The 15,916-nt window shown below is 42.1% G+C and overlaps 2 protein-coding genes across 9 annotated transcripts; one reads left to right on the forward strand and one right to left on the reverse strand.

The window, feature by feature from the left end:
• The first annotated feature begins 45 nt into the window (after positions 1-45).
• STKLD1 (serine/threonine kinase like domain containing 1) lies at positions 46-11,675 on the forward strand. Of its 7 annotated transcripts, none has more exons than XM_052669596.1 (19): positions 46-644; positions 718-813; positions 1,267-1,311; positions 1,636-1,710; positions 2,372-2,476; positions 2,894-2,964; positions 3,160-3,275; positions 3,776-3,888; positions 3,989-4,149; positions 4,638-4,768; positions 5,405-5,488; positions 6,381-6,497; positions 7,052-7,186; positions 7,802-7,930; positions 8,289-8,417; positions 9,292-9,420; positions 9,914-10,051; positions 10,381-10,460; positions 11,371-11,675. In XM_052669596.1, the coding sequence occupies exons 1-19, from the start codon at positions 630-632 to the stop codon at positions 11,416-11,418; spliced, it is 1,917 nt and encodes a 638-aa protein (XP_052525556.1). In that variant the 5' UTR covers positions 46-629; the 3' UTR covers positions 11,419-11,675. The 7 variants fall into 7 exon arrangements, with proteins under 7 accessions (XP_052525556.1, XP_052525557.1, XP_052525561.1 ...); XM_052669597.1 differs by having other exon boundaries at positions 4,016-4,149; XM_052669601.1 differs by having other exon boundaries at positions 46-323.
• REXO4 (REX4 homolog, 3'-5' exonuclease) lies at positions 11,278-15,815 on the reverse strand. Of its 2 annotated transcripts, none has more exons than XM_052669604.1 (8): positions 15,599-15,813; positions 14,914-15,362; positions 14,475-14,630; positions 14,086-14,279; positions 13,846-13,934; positions 13,493-13,567; positions 12,760-12,834; positions 11,278-12,070 (listed from the first exon to the last, which is right to left on the reverse strand). In XM_052669604.1, the coding sequence occupies exons 1-8, from the start codon at positions 15,773-15,775 to the stop codon at positions 11,978-11,980; spliced, it is 1,308 nt and encodes a 435-aa protein (XP_052525564.1). In that variant the 5' UTR covers positions 15,776-15,813; the 3' UTR covers positions 11,278-11,977. The 2 variants fall into 2 exon arrangements, with proteins under 2 accessions (XP_052525564.1, XP_052525565.1); XM_052669605.1 differs by lacking the exon at positions 11,278-12,070 and adding an exon at positions 13,334-13,382 and having other exon boundaries at positions 15,599-15,815.
• Positions 15,816-15,916: the final 101 nt, after the last annotated feature.

Below are 15,916 nucleotides of genomic sequence, written 5' to 3' on the forward strand. Positions count from 1 at the left end.
AGAGGATGGGGTGCGTGTGTGTATGGGTGCCCACAATGCTGAGGGCGGGCCGGTCGGCCCGGCTTCCCTTTTCCCTCAGTTGTGTAGAGCTGTGTTAAAGCTGCGCTCTGTTTTTTCAGACCAAAAGCGCGGCTCGGCACGCAGGGCGGGATGCCCACTGCTCCTTATCTCTTCACGGAGTTGCCCGTGATTTGCTTCTCGCAGGCTGCGCCTCAGTGGCGACAGCACTGCGGGCAGCGACGGGGAACGGCGCGGCTGAACCGCTCGGCTGAGTCCCTGCGCGCGGGGCTGCGCTGCCATCTGCGGCTTTCCTGCCTCTATTGGTTGCGTTTTTGTTTTTTTTTTTTTTTCTTCCGAAGGGGAGTCGGGGGGGAGTTCTTCCTGTTTTAACTGGAAACCCTCATCCGGGAAGACAGCTCTCAAAAAAGAAATAAATAAAAGAAACGGCTGAGGTGCTGCGCCCAGCCCGTGCTGTGAGGGGGGCCAACCGCCATCGCCTCAGTTTGGGCGGGAACGGCGGCGCGGGAATCGTCACACAGCTCAGCCCCACAGCACGGCCCCGCAGCACAGCCGGTCCCACGGCCCCGCCTCTGTCTTCGCCTCAAGCTCCAAGCCGGGCCCGCCTCGCCATGGAGAAATACGAGGTGGTTCCCCAAGTGCCCGGCGGGGTCTGTGTGTCTGTAGGCTGGCTGACTGCTGGCACTCTGTGCCCCACAGGTTCTTCAGCGGCTGCAGCCCGGGGCGTTGGGCACCGTGCTGGTAGCGGGGCTGAAAGCGGAAAGAAGCCCGGAGAAGAGATTTGTAATAAAGCAGGTGAGAGGGCGGTTGCTATGAAAACAAGACGCCGTCTGCGTGTTGCTCATCTCTGTGGCCCCTTCTGATAACAACAGGTGAATGTGGTGGGCAGCTTGGCTGTTTGGTAAGCTTGTACCTCACACATTGCTGTGCTTCTGAGAATGACCAGAATATTGAGAAAGCTTACCAGAATACTGACATTGAATTGCAGAAAGCAGGTCTACCCAGTGTGTTTTGTGCTGCTGCTTTGACAGTGCAGGAGGGCTGGCCTGTTGTCACAGTCATTTATAGCTTTGTTTCTGTCTATATCCCAAAAACAAGACCATTCCAATCATGAGAGATTCAAGTTATCGTTTTAAACTTATGCCAGTTTGTATTCAATTGTCAGTTCTAATCTCAGCAAGATCGTGCTTCCTCAAAGTTTCATTTTCACCATATTACAACCTCAACTTTGTCTTCTCTTTGGCACAGGTTGAATGCACTGATGAAAAGCAAGCAAATGAGGCGTTGAAGGAGGTATCTGCAATTCTTCTTCGCTAGCTTCACTTGCAAAGACCAAGCTCTTAGCAGAACAACATTTTTGTGACGTTTTATCTGAGCATTAAGTGTGTAAATATGGGAAAGGACAATCTCAGGTGTTCTCCCTGCCCTCTGCTTGAGTTCAAGCCAGAATTTCTTATTAAATGTTCCTATGTTTGAATGTGTAGATTCACAGTCACAAACAAAACTACAGGGCGCTAAGCTGAATTCCTATTACCTTTTCCAACAACAGTAAATAGGTTAAAGTAAGTGGAGTATACAGGGTTTTTTTCATCAATATTTTTTTATTTATCTGTGCAGGCAATGGGTTTGCTAAAACTTCATCATTCAAACATCTGTGCTTACAACGAATTGTTTGTGACTTGGGATAATGAGGTGAGAATTAACTAGGATTAGTTGTTGTTAATGTAGGCATATAGGTATGTTTGGGATCATTGGTGTAAGATAAGAGGTTGTTTAGTATGAAATTAACCTGTTTTTTAATTTCTGAATAATCATGGTGAGAATTATGAAGCTCTCATGAAATATAAGCACCAATTATATGATGGATTGGTGTCCATCATGTGGCAGTACTGCATGCTGGCTCTGATTTTGAAGTCTGCTGCTGCTGTCCTGTTTTCTAATGCATACTTGATTTTGAGCTGCTTTTGTCCCATCTGCAGCAAACCCATGTTAGAGAAAAAAAGCAAAACAAGAAAATTTCCTCTTCTGTTGAGAGGCAGAAATCCTGAGGTTTTATGCACAAACAGATAGCACTCAGATGAAATTCATGTTGGCTTTTATGGATGTATATTTTTTACTTGAACTGTCCCACGTGGTTTCATATAAGAAACACCTGATAACGTTTTGAACAATAGATGCTCTGTTTTTAATATAAATGCTGTCTGCTTTGTGAGAAATTAAACGTCTTGGGACGCCTTGGTATTGGTGAACATCACATCTACCAGCTTGGCCAAGTCCTTGGTTTTATCTTTCTTACTGGATATGTCATTATCTGCAAGCAATTAGTCAGTCTTGGTGTGATGCTTTATTACAGATATCATCTCTGTTCCTCTGTCTGGTAATGCAGCACTCAGGCCAAGTAGATCTTTCATCTCTGATCAAGACAAAAAGGCAGAAGCCGGAGAAAATAGCAGACATGGTAAATTGTACAGAAGAGGCACCTAGCTGAAGTGACTGAATCTCTCTGCATGTATATTTCTTCCTCTGTCTTTCAAAAAGTCATCCCTAAGACCTTCAAAGCGCAGCGTTTTGCTGGAGGGTGCTTTTGGAAGCTTTGTCCTTAATCACTGTGGCATTTCTGTAACACTAACTCTTTGTGTAGTTTGTTCTCAAGCAATTACATCTTTCCCCATTTTACATTTTTATCCATGAAAAATGCAGCTAATTGTTATTGCTGAGCACACCATTGTGTGATGAGCATGTTTATCTATCTGGAGAAAATAGTACTTATTGGTTGGACCTTACTTCAAACAATGGTATTCTCTTGTTGAATATCTGATTTCTTTGTTACGTTGTTATGTGTATGTTATGCTTTCATGTATATACCTAACAACAGGTGGTGCTGAAGTTTCTGGGACAGATGGTGGATGCTTTGTTTTATATACACAAGCAAAATATTTTCCACAGGTGAGCAGAAATCCTGTTCTCTTTGTTTGATGAGTCATTCTTTGTTCTTCATTCACTGTTCTGAGACTGTTGGCTCAGTACAGCTGCTCAGTTATGAAGTGATTTTACTTTCTAATTTGTGAAGGTGTGGAAGTGTGTAGTTATATATCATTAGAACCTGATTTCACATGCTGATGGAAAATATTTGTGTTGCAGAAATCTCAAGCCATCAAACATACTTGTGACTGGCGAAGCATCCTTCAAGCTTTGTGACTTCAGTACAGAAACACTTATGACCGATGAATGGAAATGGCAAATAAGAGTAGAAGAAAGTAGATATGTCTTTTTGCTTTGCTGTGCTTTGACAATACTTTTAAAAGATTCAGTTGTGGTGGATTTTTTTAATCTTTGGAGAAAAACAAGCCACAAAGTTATCTAGCTTTCCCCTCCTCCACATTATACCACAACTGTTCTTCAAAAATATGAATAGAATATTCATGGTCAGTTGCCTGCAGCATTAACTGTGTTCACAATTGAAAACTGTAAATCTCAAAGCTCCTCCACAACAAATACAGTTGGAATCCTTTTTTAGCATGATATAGAAGCAGCAACATCTTGAAAAATCATTTATTAGTTGTAGTGTCTCTCTCATTCTGTTGCAGCATATCAACAGTGGGGGGGAAAAAAAAAAAAAGAAATACCAAACAGCACTCTGCTACGTGTCTCTATAACTCGTAGACATACAACTATTGCCTGCAGTTCATGCCTGCACAAGCAGCGCTGTGCGTAGCACAATGTCAGCAACGTTACCTTGGGATTCTTGTTTCCACAGATTCCAAGTGTTGGATGGCTCCTGAAGCATTCAGTTTTTCTTTCAGTGATAAGTCTGACATCTGGGCTCTAGGGTGCATCCTGCTTGACATGATGACCTGCTTAGTTTTGAATGTATGTAATGATGTTTCATTATGGATTTAAAATATGAGCCCACCGCAGAGCATCTGTAACTGAGGGTGGGAAGGCTGTACTGTTGCTGTACTATTTACAGGCAGAAGAAATCACTTTGTTACTGCAGGATATAAGACGAGATACCAGCCATCTTGAAAGAGTTCTGCCCCTAATGCAAAAGGAAGATAACAGTCCTTTGCCTTTATTCCCAATTTTATCCATGATGCTACAGATCCAGCCCAGCATGAGACCCACAGCAAAGTGAGTTCTTGATGCTTTCCCTTCGTGTCCTAAACCCCACCTACCTTCACAAAGACTGTTTGAAAGGATTTGAATCAAAGTTATTTAAAAAAAAAAAAAAAAGAGAGAGGGAGACTTGGTGTTCAGCTTCTAGAAACGGGCATCCTGATTGCTGTCCTTGTTTTGGAGATTTGCATGGTAAAATCTCATTGCAGGCAACACATTGCATTTTGAGAATGTATACATTTCAGTGTACAGTGGAATATTTTGGTACTGTATCCTTCAAAAAAGCCATTAAGTTAAAGCCCAAGTCTGGCTTGCTTAAGGTTAGCTTCTTCATCAACAGCTTTTAAGTAAATTCTGTAAGTTCTGTAAAATATGTATATGTATCTATTCTTCAAGCAGTATCATTTAACTTTTTATGCCAAAATGAAATGAAGCCTGTAGCACTTTCTCTGTAACTTAGCAATCTAACATATTGGTACTACTTTTGTCTCTCCTAACTCTAGGGATCTGATGGATGTGCCGTTTATTGGGGAATGCCTGGTTGTTGCTGGTTCATCTTTAATAAAACGCAGGAATTCTTTGCCTTCTTGTGCAATAGATGTGTTCCTTAGGGGGGGAATTGGAAGCATTCTAGGTAATAAGAAAAATAAGGCAAATTGAATATAATGAATATAATAGCTTTTTTTTTTTTTTTTTGTAGGAAAGAAACCAATGTCGTTTCCATTCAGCATGTATTCTGCTTGGAAATGAACTATTTCACTTTATTTCAATTGAAATGGCATGCTCTTCAATAGAAAAATCACTGTACAGCCTTGTCTGCAACCTGCTCAGTTTAGCAGCTCTTTGTACTGTGCACATCAAATGGGGCCAGAAATAATTTCTCAGGAAGCTTGGGAACCATGCTTGCTTTGCCTATATACTGACATGTATACCAACGAAAGATCTGCTCTGCTGTTTTCTTTATGAGCAAGGATGAGGTTGTCTTAATGTGAAAGGTTTAAAGCCCCTAGCCCTGCCTTGATTCAGTGATCTAACAGTTCCCCAAAGCGTGCGTGAAGTACAGAGGTCACTGAGATGGAAGATAACGCACTGGAATATTTAGTGATTGATGCTTTAGGGAAGAAGGGCTTCCCTTTCAACAGCCACAAATTGCATTATTTCCATTTATGTAAATTTGTGTCTTGCACAAAAATAGATAAAGTTTGAGTGATTTTTGTCAGCGTTTCGTTTCAAATGATGAGAAGAATTTCCTTTTCTTTTTTTAACATAGAATTCATGCAGGCTTTCTGGGATGTAGAAGAAGCACAGGCTAGAACCATGCAGCACCTCGCCTGCTTTGTAGGAGATAAAAGTGGTAAGGTCCTGCTTTGCTCAGTCATGCTTTTTTTTCCTTACCTTTTGAGATAACTGGAAGAAGGAAAAAATCTCACAGCAACGATAGGGAAATTGCTCTCTTTCTGATCCTTTGAATGTGCTGAAACAGACCAGTCACTGAGGTGACTGTGTTGGTACTTGTTTGTAAAAGTTTTTTTTGAAATGTAGAGGTATTTTACTGGGTAAGAAAAATGGGCCTTTGAAACATAGTGATGTTTAAATTGGGAACTGAGTTGAATGATCAAATTAATATTAATTGAGGAAGGTAATTCATATAATAAAAAATAAAACACAGAAGTGTTTAATATCTGTAATTAGTAAGTGTAGGGGAACTGGTGATTGAGCACCTGCTGAAGGGCTGTGGCTGCCCATGGAGCACAGGCAAATTGTTTGCACCTGTGCTCCCCTCACGACCAGAAGGGATCCAGCTCATCTAAAGGCCAGGCACTGAAGGGAGAGCATCTCTCGGAGCTGGGCTGCTTCCTGAGGAGTGCTGTGCAGCCAGAGAGCTCATTCACCACCTGGGTGAGTTCAGTTCTTTCTGTGTGTGGATATTGGCCCACCTGCATATATTTTGCCTACTTTTGCCACAGTCTGCCGGAAGCAATTTTGCTTCATCATCAGCAGAACAAAAAGGAAAGAACAGCTTTTCTTTTTTCCTCAGAATTGTCTTCATCCTCACCACTCTTACTGAAGAAAAGTTTATTATTCCCTTCGGTTCAGCCATGTTTTGAAATATCCCATCATTTGCAGGGACTCAAATTTATTTGAAACTGAAACTCTCATGTTTTGAAGCTTAACCATCTTCTGAGCAATCCAAGCAACTGATTGTCTAACTGAATGTTATCTCAAGTTATTTCTCTTCCCCACAGCTCTACCCTGCCTCCTAGCATTCACTGAACCGATTGCTTTTGCCATGAAGAGTCATATAGATTCTCTCAAGTTACAAGTAGATGGTTGCAGATTATTGCTTGAAATTCTTAGTCAAGGTACAGTTATGAGACTTCCAATTAATGCTGGGTAATGCAGCCTATAGTGTTAAATGTAGGAAATAAAGTTTGAAATGGGTTCTGAAATATTCCTAGGATCTAAATTTAAGGTAATAGAAGAATTTATCCAGCTTTAATAAAAGCCTGGGTTCCCATGGGCTTTCTTTCGTGTAGACATAAATCGATTCTGTGCTAAAGTGCAAAATTTTAAATCCAGGATGCTGGTTTTAGGTTGCTAAATCTGTTTCTTATTATGAGTAAGAGATTTTCAGTGCTTTGTTATTTGAATTTCAAAGGATAAAAGCACACACATCTTGCTTTCTCAGACTGTTCCTTCTGCCTTTTTCTTGGCAACGTACCACTGTAATAACCGACTACTTTACAGGATTGAGTAATAGGAGTTATATTTCAAGAAAAAGAAAAGAATTTTAAATAGGTTTAGGATTTGTTAGGTGAAGAAATGCTGTTAGTTGAATGCTCTATTTAAGAAGAGAGCAGGAGGTTCAAACTTCATTCAGAGCCACTGAAAGCTGTGTTATTCTAATGCTTGACAGCTCTAGAGCAGGATGTGGTGGTGATTCTGGGAGAGGATGTGACCAACTCTCTGTTAGAGACGGTGAGAAGGCACTCTGAAGATGAAGGATTTCTTTCACTGATCTGCCCGTTACTGATGATGATTTCATCTGATGGTTGGTCCCTCTGTTGTTTGTTTTTTTGGAGGGGTGCATATTCTTATTTTCCCACTTTTTTATGTAGTCTGAGACGCATACAAAACAGATGGGGTGTTTGTAGGCACGGTGCAGTGTCTGTTCAACACCCATCAGAACGCTCATTCAGAAGAGTGTTTTGTTGGTAGGGGTTTAGCAGAAGTGGGTAACCTCCATAGGCTAACTTGTACAATGTGTCAGGAAGGATCTACATTTATATAACTAGTGTTACTGAGTAACACCAAACTTAATATGCTGTTTCCAAACTCTGATGAGGTGGTTTCCACTCAAGTTGCAAACACTTACGAGTGGAGGAATTCCTCCCCTCTCATTTCCTTTTCTGTTCTCTCAATTGCAGATCTGTAAGGAAAATTGATTGGCTAAAATCTGTTTGAAAAAGTCACTTAAACTAAAGAATTTGCTTAAGTACATTGCGTTAAAGAATCCAATCTGTTTTCTTTTTTCTTGTGATATGTTTACTGTTTTTGTTTAAATACTGTTTTTGTTTTTGTTAAATGTTGGAGTTATCTGTTGCGAGGACGGTGAGCAGGACAAAGATGCTAGATTTCATAGGATTTCTTTTTGTGTCCCCTCTAGAGGTTGCTGCAGAAAATCTAAGGAAAGCTGGATTAATTTCAGATCTTCTGTCAATTTTACAAAACTTTATTCATAATGAGCAAATCTGCCACTCAAGCTGTGCAGTTCTCTGGAGCTTGGCTGTGAGTGGTAAGTGAAAGATATGCACACTAAGATGTGAAATGCCCACCCTGTGAACTGTTTTCAGTCTGAAATTATGTTATTTTTGGAAGATTCCTGCTGGGGTGTCCAAATATAATTTAAGTGGCAGAGGAAACTGGTTTCTGGAGAAGTTCAGCTTTCTGCAATAGCCTGTATTGTTTAGTAGTGCTGTAGAACTTGATTTGCACATTTTGAATTTGTTCCTTTTCTGTGCTAAAACAATGTGTTATTCCAGTGCCATCACCCATTAATGTTTTACTGATGTAATTTGACATATACTGTGCTTATGACGGTATTACTTGATTAAATACCTCAATGCGTTTCTTTTTTTGTTATGGTAATTTAGAGAACAGTGTAGACCAAGTGGTGCTGCAAAGTGCTGTCCCTGTTATCACTGCGGTCATTCAGGAGCACCTCCAGAACGGAGCAGTTCTGAAGTCAGCTTGCTCGGTTTTGTGGGCACTGTCCCTGCAAGGTGTGTTTTCCCAAGGCATTTTCATTGTCCCCTCCGCATAGAAGAGGCCAAATACTTCTGTCGGTTGGTTCTTGAAATACAGACTGCTCGGCCTCCGCAGGCTCTGCAGGTGGCAGCAGAGTCAGAAACTTCGCCTCTTAATAAACCCCCTTGTGCTCGCTTCTGTCGCTGTAATGAAGCTGTTCTGGAAGAACCGCGGCAATTATGTAACCAGACGCTGTTGATGTGTGGATACTGCGAGGATCCACAGCCACGACAGTTCATGTTGTGCAGAGCGTCCTGCCGGGCCTCTCTCTTGAGACCAAGAGTCCCACTTGTGTTACTCTGTTATGTGCTGCTATCATGGTGTGTGCATATATACAGGTTTTGTTTAGGGCCGTTTGCTTTGTAATTTGGCAGTGTTTCAGATGAAAAAGTAAAACGTGTATCTCTCTCATCATCATGCACACAAATGAATGCATCTTTGCAATACTGTTCTGTTTCTCCCACATGCAAGAGTACTGCTGTATGTTTACATATTGCCCTGTGCTCCTACCATTGTTTTCCCCAAGAGGAGATGAAAAAGGACCCATTGAGCAGTGCACTCTTCTCCTTTTTAATGCCTACCACTAGAATATCTTGAGTGTTTGGGATTCTCCATTCCTTTTAGCTTGGAGAGTGCAAGGAAATCCTGACACAAAAGACGTTTCAAGTTTATTTCCTAGGCTTCTAGAGGAACTTGCAATAAGACTTTATTAGGCCTATAAGACAGGTGTATGGGCTTTCACACCCTCTTTCTTTTGATGCCTTGTTAGATGTCCTTTCAAAAACAGGAGGCAGAAATTGAGATGAGTATTTAAAACATTACAGTGTTTTGATTTATTTTGTTTTAAAGGTTTCTTAACTGAAAGTGACTATGAGCCCACAACAGCGCTTCTGACGGATGCACTGAGGATGAACCTGGAAAAACCAATGCTGGTGAATAATACCTGCCTGGCATTAGCAAGCCTTGTCAGGCTATCTGGTAATGCTGAACAGTTTTTGTTAATTGCAGATCGCCTCAGATGTAGACATTTCCTATCAGTTCAAGAGCTCATAGTGGAATTGAGGTTGTCATCTGCTCTGCTTTGTTATAATTTCTTTCTTGCAGAACAGGGAGGAAGGACAGTAAAACTGGAAGTGCAATTTTTTTTTTCTTCTTGTGGATGTGGCATGCATGTCTGAGAAGCAGATCAGCACAGACTCATTGAGGGTTCTCACTTTATTTACACTATAAACGGGTAGAGCTCAGAGAAACAATAAATACGGAAATCTTACCTCTGCTATGCAGCATCATGCTGCATGTATGGTTCTTTACTTGTCTAAATAATCTTCAGAATAACTTGTAGAAAGGCTGAAAAAAATGGATGTGACTCCCTGGAGAAATGTTACGTGTGCTGTCAGGGGCAGGGGACCAGAAAGCAAACAGCACAGTCTGCAGCTCCCAGTTAATCCAGCAGCACTTGTTTCCCTTTCAGAAATAGCAGCTTTCAGATTTATAACAGATTCAAAAGGCAATGGAATAAACCTGATCAAAGATGCCTACCGCTTCTACTGCGATGATCCAGAGGTGGTGGAAAGTATCTGCGTGCTGATTGATGAGATGGTTCAGTACGGTAAGATGGTGGCATTACTTGTCCAGTCTCTTCCCCCTCCCCCCAAAAGAACAAACAGTGAGGAAGCAGTAGCTACTCAGGTAAATTAAATCTCTCTGGGAAGGCTTACTATGTATCTGATGAGGGAGGATGAATTGGAATGTGACTTCATCCCATTCTTTCTTGTCACTGAATAATGACAAATGCCCTTGTAAATGTACAAATGTTCTAACTTCACTTTGCATTCTATTTATGTCGACCTATTTCCTTTCTGCTCCCTTTTAGTCCCCGCTAAGACCACTGCAAATCATACCAGTAACCATGAATTATCCTTTTCATTTATGTTCTAGATGACGTTACGCTGGAAATGGTGTCACAGCAGATGGAAGAGCTGCTGTCTGAAATCAAAAGCCGGTTTCCATCTAGCTTGGTACGTAGAAGTCAGACAATAAAGGGTGCCTAATGTTACAGCCTTTGTCATTCTCAAATGCTGGAATTACATACTGCAGAACTTTACAGAAGAGTTGTTTGTATATGTGTGATCAGTGAGGTTGTACAAATACACTTCTGATGGTCTGCCTGAAGGGTTAAATTCCAACACAGTCATATAAGGGAAAAACAAACTGTGAAAACACCAGAAAAGGTGAACAGATAACAAACTTATTCAGGCTATTTAATGTGTTATTCTAAAATTTCCATTACAATGGCTTGCTGTCAGGTAGCCATCAACTAGAGAATTAGAAGCTGTCTTTTTCCCAGCAAGGCAGTATAACTTGCAGTATAACTTGCTGGTTACTCTTATGACGCTGCTTTTTTTAGTTATGCACTTAGTCTGCCTACATAAATTGTCTCAGAAGCAAGCAAACTTTTTCTCCACTGTCTCCTGCAGGCACTGCCTGAAGCATATTAATGAAAGCAGAAACTGTAAGTTAGTGCATTTAAAAACAAAAACAAAACAACAACAGCAACAAGAAATGAGAAGAAAGCAGCTGCCTGTTGTAAATGCAATTTGTTGTGCCCTATGTTCCATGATGACAGACGAGGCAGACAAACAAGACATGAATCTCTTAATCTAGCAGAACACTTCGTAGCATGTAACTGCTAACTCTCCAAAAGCTGTACCTTGCTACCTTCCACTGTTCAGATTATTGAAAGCATTGCATTAGTATTCAGTCTGATAATTACAACTGCTTTAGATTTTGCAGATCACACCCCAAATATTTAAAACATCATTTGTTTTAAAGGTCTACTTTAAACACAGTTCTTTATTAATAAAGAAATATAAAAACAATTAAAACAACAAGGTGGTCTTATTTATCAGTTCTCATGTTTCTCTCCAGGAGATTCTGAGCCTTGCGGATACGGCACTTCTGAAACTGCAGGAGTAAAGGAAAAGCTTCCTGTGTAAGAACAAGAGGTGCAGACTTCTGGCTCAGATGTAAAAGCTTGGATCACCCTGAAGTATTTTACAAGATATTTCTCACCAGGAAGATTAATACTGGGCTATTAACAGTACTTAAACAACTCTGTGTTCTGTTTAGTTACCACAACTGAGAGACTAATGGCAATACTTAAGAACTTGCCTTACTTTGTAGACTTCCAAAATATCCAAAATAAAGGTTTTAGTCTTGAGAGTAATAGTAAAGCAATATCAGTTTCTTCTCGCACCCATCATAATTTAAAAACTCTCTCTTTATTGCTCATTTAATATTTATTTCCTTGCAATTTCTAATGAACTACTTCACAAATGCAGGTATTTGGCAGTATTGTTTAATTAGGTGCATGCCCTATCCAGAAAGGGGCAGTATTCTTGTATGGCAACATTCATGTACTCTGCTGGGCTTTTGTTTGTATTTTATCAAATTGCTGCTGTTAGTTCTGAGTAGCCTGGGATCTGACAGTGAAGCAGCAAATGCAGCTAAAGAACAGTGTGGAATCATGCAAGGTTCACGGTTTGTCTTTAGCTTTGTTCTTAAGAGCAGCTTCCCATTTCTTTTTCTCTAAGGTGTACAGTCTCATAGCTGCTTGTGCATCCTGAATCTAAAAGAAAACAGAACAGGAGGCTTAAAACATGGCTTGACATGGTTTTAAAATGTTATTATTAATCAACAGTGAAATCTTTCATTTGAATGCATCCTTTCAAGTAACATCTTGTAATCTCCTTCTAGATTCAGATCTTGAGTGACTAGTGCAGGCAGGTGAGCATGTAAGTTGTCCACTACAGTGCCATGCATTCTCTGATTGTGACTTGGAAAATCATTATGAAAAAATAGTCTTGATTACAGGATCTTGGAGATACCTTCACAATTTGTTTTTTTCCAACTCCTTTACCTGTTAGCTTCAATGTTTCAGTGGATAAGAGGATAAAACTGCTGAGAGTAGGCTCTCACTACTGATGCATTTATTTCTACCCTATTCATCATGGCACAACAGTGCAGTATGCTGCTTTTAATGTAAGCAACTGGAACTTTGACCTTATTTTTCTCCCTGGGGATCTTAAAATAACAAGAATTAAAGTAAGAATCAGTATTTAAAAATACAGATGAAGCACGTGTTACTAAGAAAGCCTAGATGGCAATCTTTATGTGACTGCATCCAAGCAGAGCTTGCTGACTTTGATTGTGAGGTGAGAATGAAGGCACAAGACTCTGGACTGAACTCTGATCCCAGAACCAACGTGCACCCTGTTGTTTATCTGCCCTAAAAGGCTGCACTGATGAGATACGTACCGAGCAGTGCTCTGATGTCTGCACTTGGACGTCTAGAAGTCTATTGCAGAGCAGCTTCAACGATGGCCGTGAACTCTACAAATACAAAGATTGAATCGTGCTTTCTCACACTGCTTGAATTATCTACGTGTCTATACAGCCTCCCTTGGTGAACTGGCAAGGAGAATTAATGAATTACGAGGCTTATGCACACCTGTATGCACTGCCTAGAGGATTCTCTATGTAGTGCCATAACACAGGTTTATGTTTGAGGTGTTTTACTGTGAAAAACAAACAGTCTATAGTTATGAAGTATAAAATAAGGTCCTATATCTTTATTTCTGGAGTCTAAGTAGAAACTTGAAACCATCTATTTCTTAATATCCATATGCAAATGACACTGCTAAGAGTATTGCATATCCTTACCATAACTATAACTTACTAGAACTGTATAATCTTATTTTGCTATTCCAGAACAGCGTTACGAAGGTCGTGTGCATGCTAAGGAGTGGGAGGACTGTTGAATGTTGTGCAGAGGCACTGCACGTAATATTTGCAACTAACAAAGTAACACTGCCATGCTTTAAATACTAACCAAGCATTCAGTCAGATCTGTATTTCCAACCAGCAAAAAGTAGAGACCCCTGTTTCAGGTTGGAAAGAAGAAATGAGGACAAGTGAGGCGAGCGTAGGAGCGAGCAAGCTAAAATCTGGAGTCAGTTAATCAAGGGGTTCCTTTCCATCACTTTCTTACCTTGACTCTCTGTCTGAAAGGTTTGTATTTCTGCGTGTCGCGTATTTTCTTCTTAGGATGGTCAAGAAATAGGACCTGAAACAAATCGTATTTCCACTATAAAGGGTGCTGCTACATAAAAATGTACACAGCTGAATGTACAGCTTGCTGCTCTTCGGTATCCAAATCAGTGCTATTGAGATCAGTGTGGAAGCTGAAGAACTTGGTGCCATGAACAGGGGTACACTTTGTACTGCACGAGAGAACAAGAAACTGAGCTAACAGTTAAAAAAGCAGCAGCTGAGTTCAGCTGTGTTATGTGACTGATCCAGGAAGATAAATTCATTAATTTTCAGCGTTTGGAGCTTTGTTACCTTCAGGTCATTGTGTAATGCATGCCCGACTAAAATCCTTCCATTCAAGATATCAGCGACCTCCTTCTGAACTGTTTTAAAATCTTCACCTAAAGACACCACGCAATGAAACGCTTTGCATTAGACACATCGAGCATTTGAGCAACCTACAGTTAAAATACGGCGTCTTTTTGGTGAAGACAGCTCTGTCTTTTGGGACTGTGCTTACACCAACCTGTCCTGCACCATCGATGTACAAACCTGTCTTTAGATGCTCAGGCCGGATGCCACTAACGGCTGTTCTGTAATCTGTCACCTCCTCCGTGGGCTTGACGTACTTGTCATAAATGCACTTTCCAAACCGGTTCACGATGGACACACGGGCCACGATGCTGTCTTCGCCGTTGGGTCCCACTCCCACCATCTCACAGTCCATAGCTACAGCTCTTGTAAGACTGAAAGAAAGGACAACTCAGTGATGCATCTCTTAACGGGGACAGCACAGCAAAGCTGCAAGGTTCACACACTGATACAAACAGGAAAAACTCAGCAGTTTGACTGGCAGCAGACTCAGACACCAGCTTAAACTTTGTCTGCGGTCATTAGAAGGTAATCTTGATGCCTGTGCTTCCTGCTGGAACACCACTCACCCTCCAGAAGACTTCTCTTTAACCAGCACCTGCTCCACAGACCGTTTGGACTGGCCTGGTTCAAGTCCCAGTTTCCTTCTAGCAACTTCTGCTGCTTCGGGTCCTATTGCTGCTTCGATATCTTTTGGATCAACATCATCAAACCAGATGTCAGCCCTGGTAAGTATAAATTTAACTCCATTAAGTAGTCTTAAAGTGACTGTGCATCTCTACAGTGTACAAAAAGCAGATTCATCTTTTAGAATCAAGAAATCAGCTCTCTGAAAAGTAGTCTATGCTGTCATCTGTGCAGATTCATTGCTGTATGGGAGGAGGGATAGCATGCATCTGCTGCTGCCCAAAACAAAGCCTGGAAGAGCACAGCTATTAGGAGCATACTTCTCTGTACACCTCCTAAAACAAATTTTCATATGCATGTACTGATGTTTGAAGTACTCACTCTTTGGGCTGCTGTGCTGTATCTTCAGCTTTCCTCTTCTTATGTTTCACGTCGTTCTTCTCCTTTTCAACATTGCCATTTTTCCTTTTCTCTTTGCAGCCCTTCCCATCGCTTTTGGTGCCGTTTAAATTCTTGTTCTTTTCAGTTCTGCTGGGTTTGGGTTCAGCCACAGGAGTGCTGCCATCGGAACTCTTGGCCCTCTTATTTGTATGCTTAGGTTTGGAATTCTTGTCAGTTGCAGCCTTCTTGGATTTCTCCTCGGCCGAAGGAGGGCTGTGTGCAGCAGGACCCCTGTCCTTTTTATTTGTGGATTTGGGTTTCAATGCGTTTTCATCTCTGGTGCCTGGATCCTGTTGGCTGTTTCCCTCTTTGAGCGGATGCTGCTTCTTGGTGTAAGTCTGAGATGAAGGGAGGGGCGCGTTCGAGCTGTTTGCCTTCTGCTTCAGTAGCTAAAAGGGCCAAAAAAAAAAAGGGAAACAGAAGAGAAATTATCTCCTTGATCGCCTCCCTTCAATTCTCCCCCGCCATCAGTGCTGCGAGGACTGAAGCAGAGCAGGGTTCTGGCTGGCTGCAAAGCCCCATCCCCGTGGGTCATTATTAGGCACAAAGAATCTTTTTAAACGATGACACCCAGCGTGGAGCTGCGTTAATGAAGAGCACGGCAGCCGGCCCGGCTCGCCCTCACCTCCTGCAGCGCCTTCCAGTTGGAGGAGAACTCCTGCGGGCTGCGGGGCAGCGCCGCCACCGCCGCCGCCTTCGGGCCTTTCTGCGCGGCCGTCCCCTCGTGCTGCCCGGCGCCTCGCCGGGTTCTCCTCCTCCGGCCTTTCCCGCGGGCCGCCGCCTCGGGGTCCGCCTTCGCCATGAGGGACCGCGCCGAGGGGGCGGTAATGCGAGGGGAGCGGTGCAGCGCCCGGCGGGGAACGGCGCCCCGCTTTTTGCGTTCCGCTGCTGGGCCGGGGCTGCGCGGGCGCCCCCTGGTGGCCAACCGCGGGGCGAACCCTGA

The sequence above is a fragment of the Tympanuchus pallidicinctus genome, unplaced genomic scaffold (assembly GCF_026119805.1).
Source record: "Tympanuchus pallidicinctus isolate F22 unplaced genomic scaffold, pur_lepc_1.0 scaffold8, whole genome shotgun sequence".
NCBI classification, from domain to species: domain Eukaryota; kingdom Metazoa; phylum Chordata; class Aves; order Galliformes; family Phasianidae; genus Tympanuchus; species Tympanuchus pallidicinctus.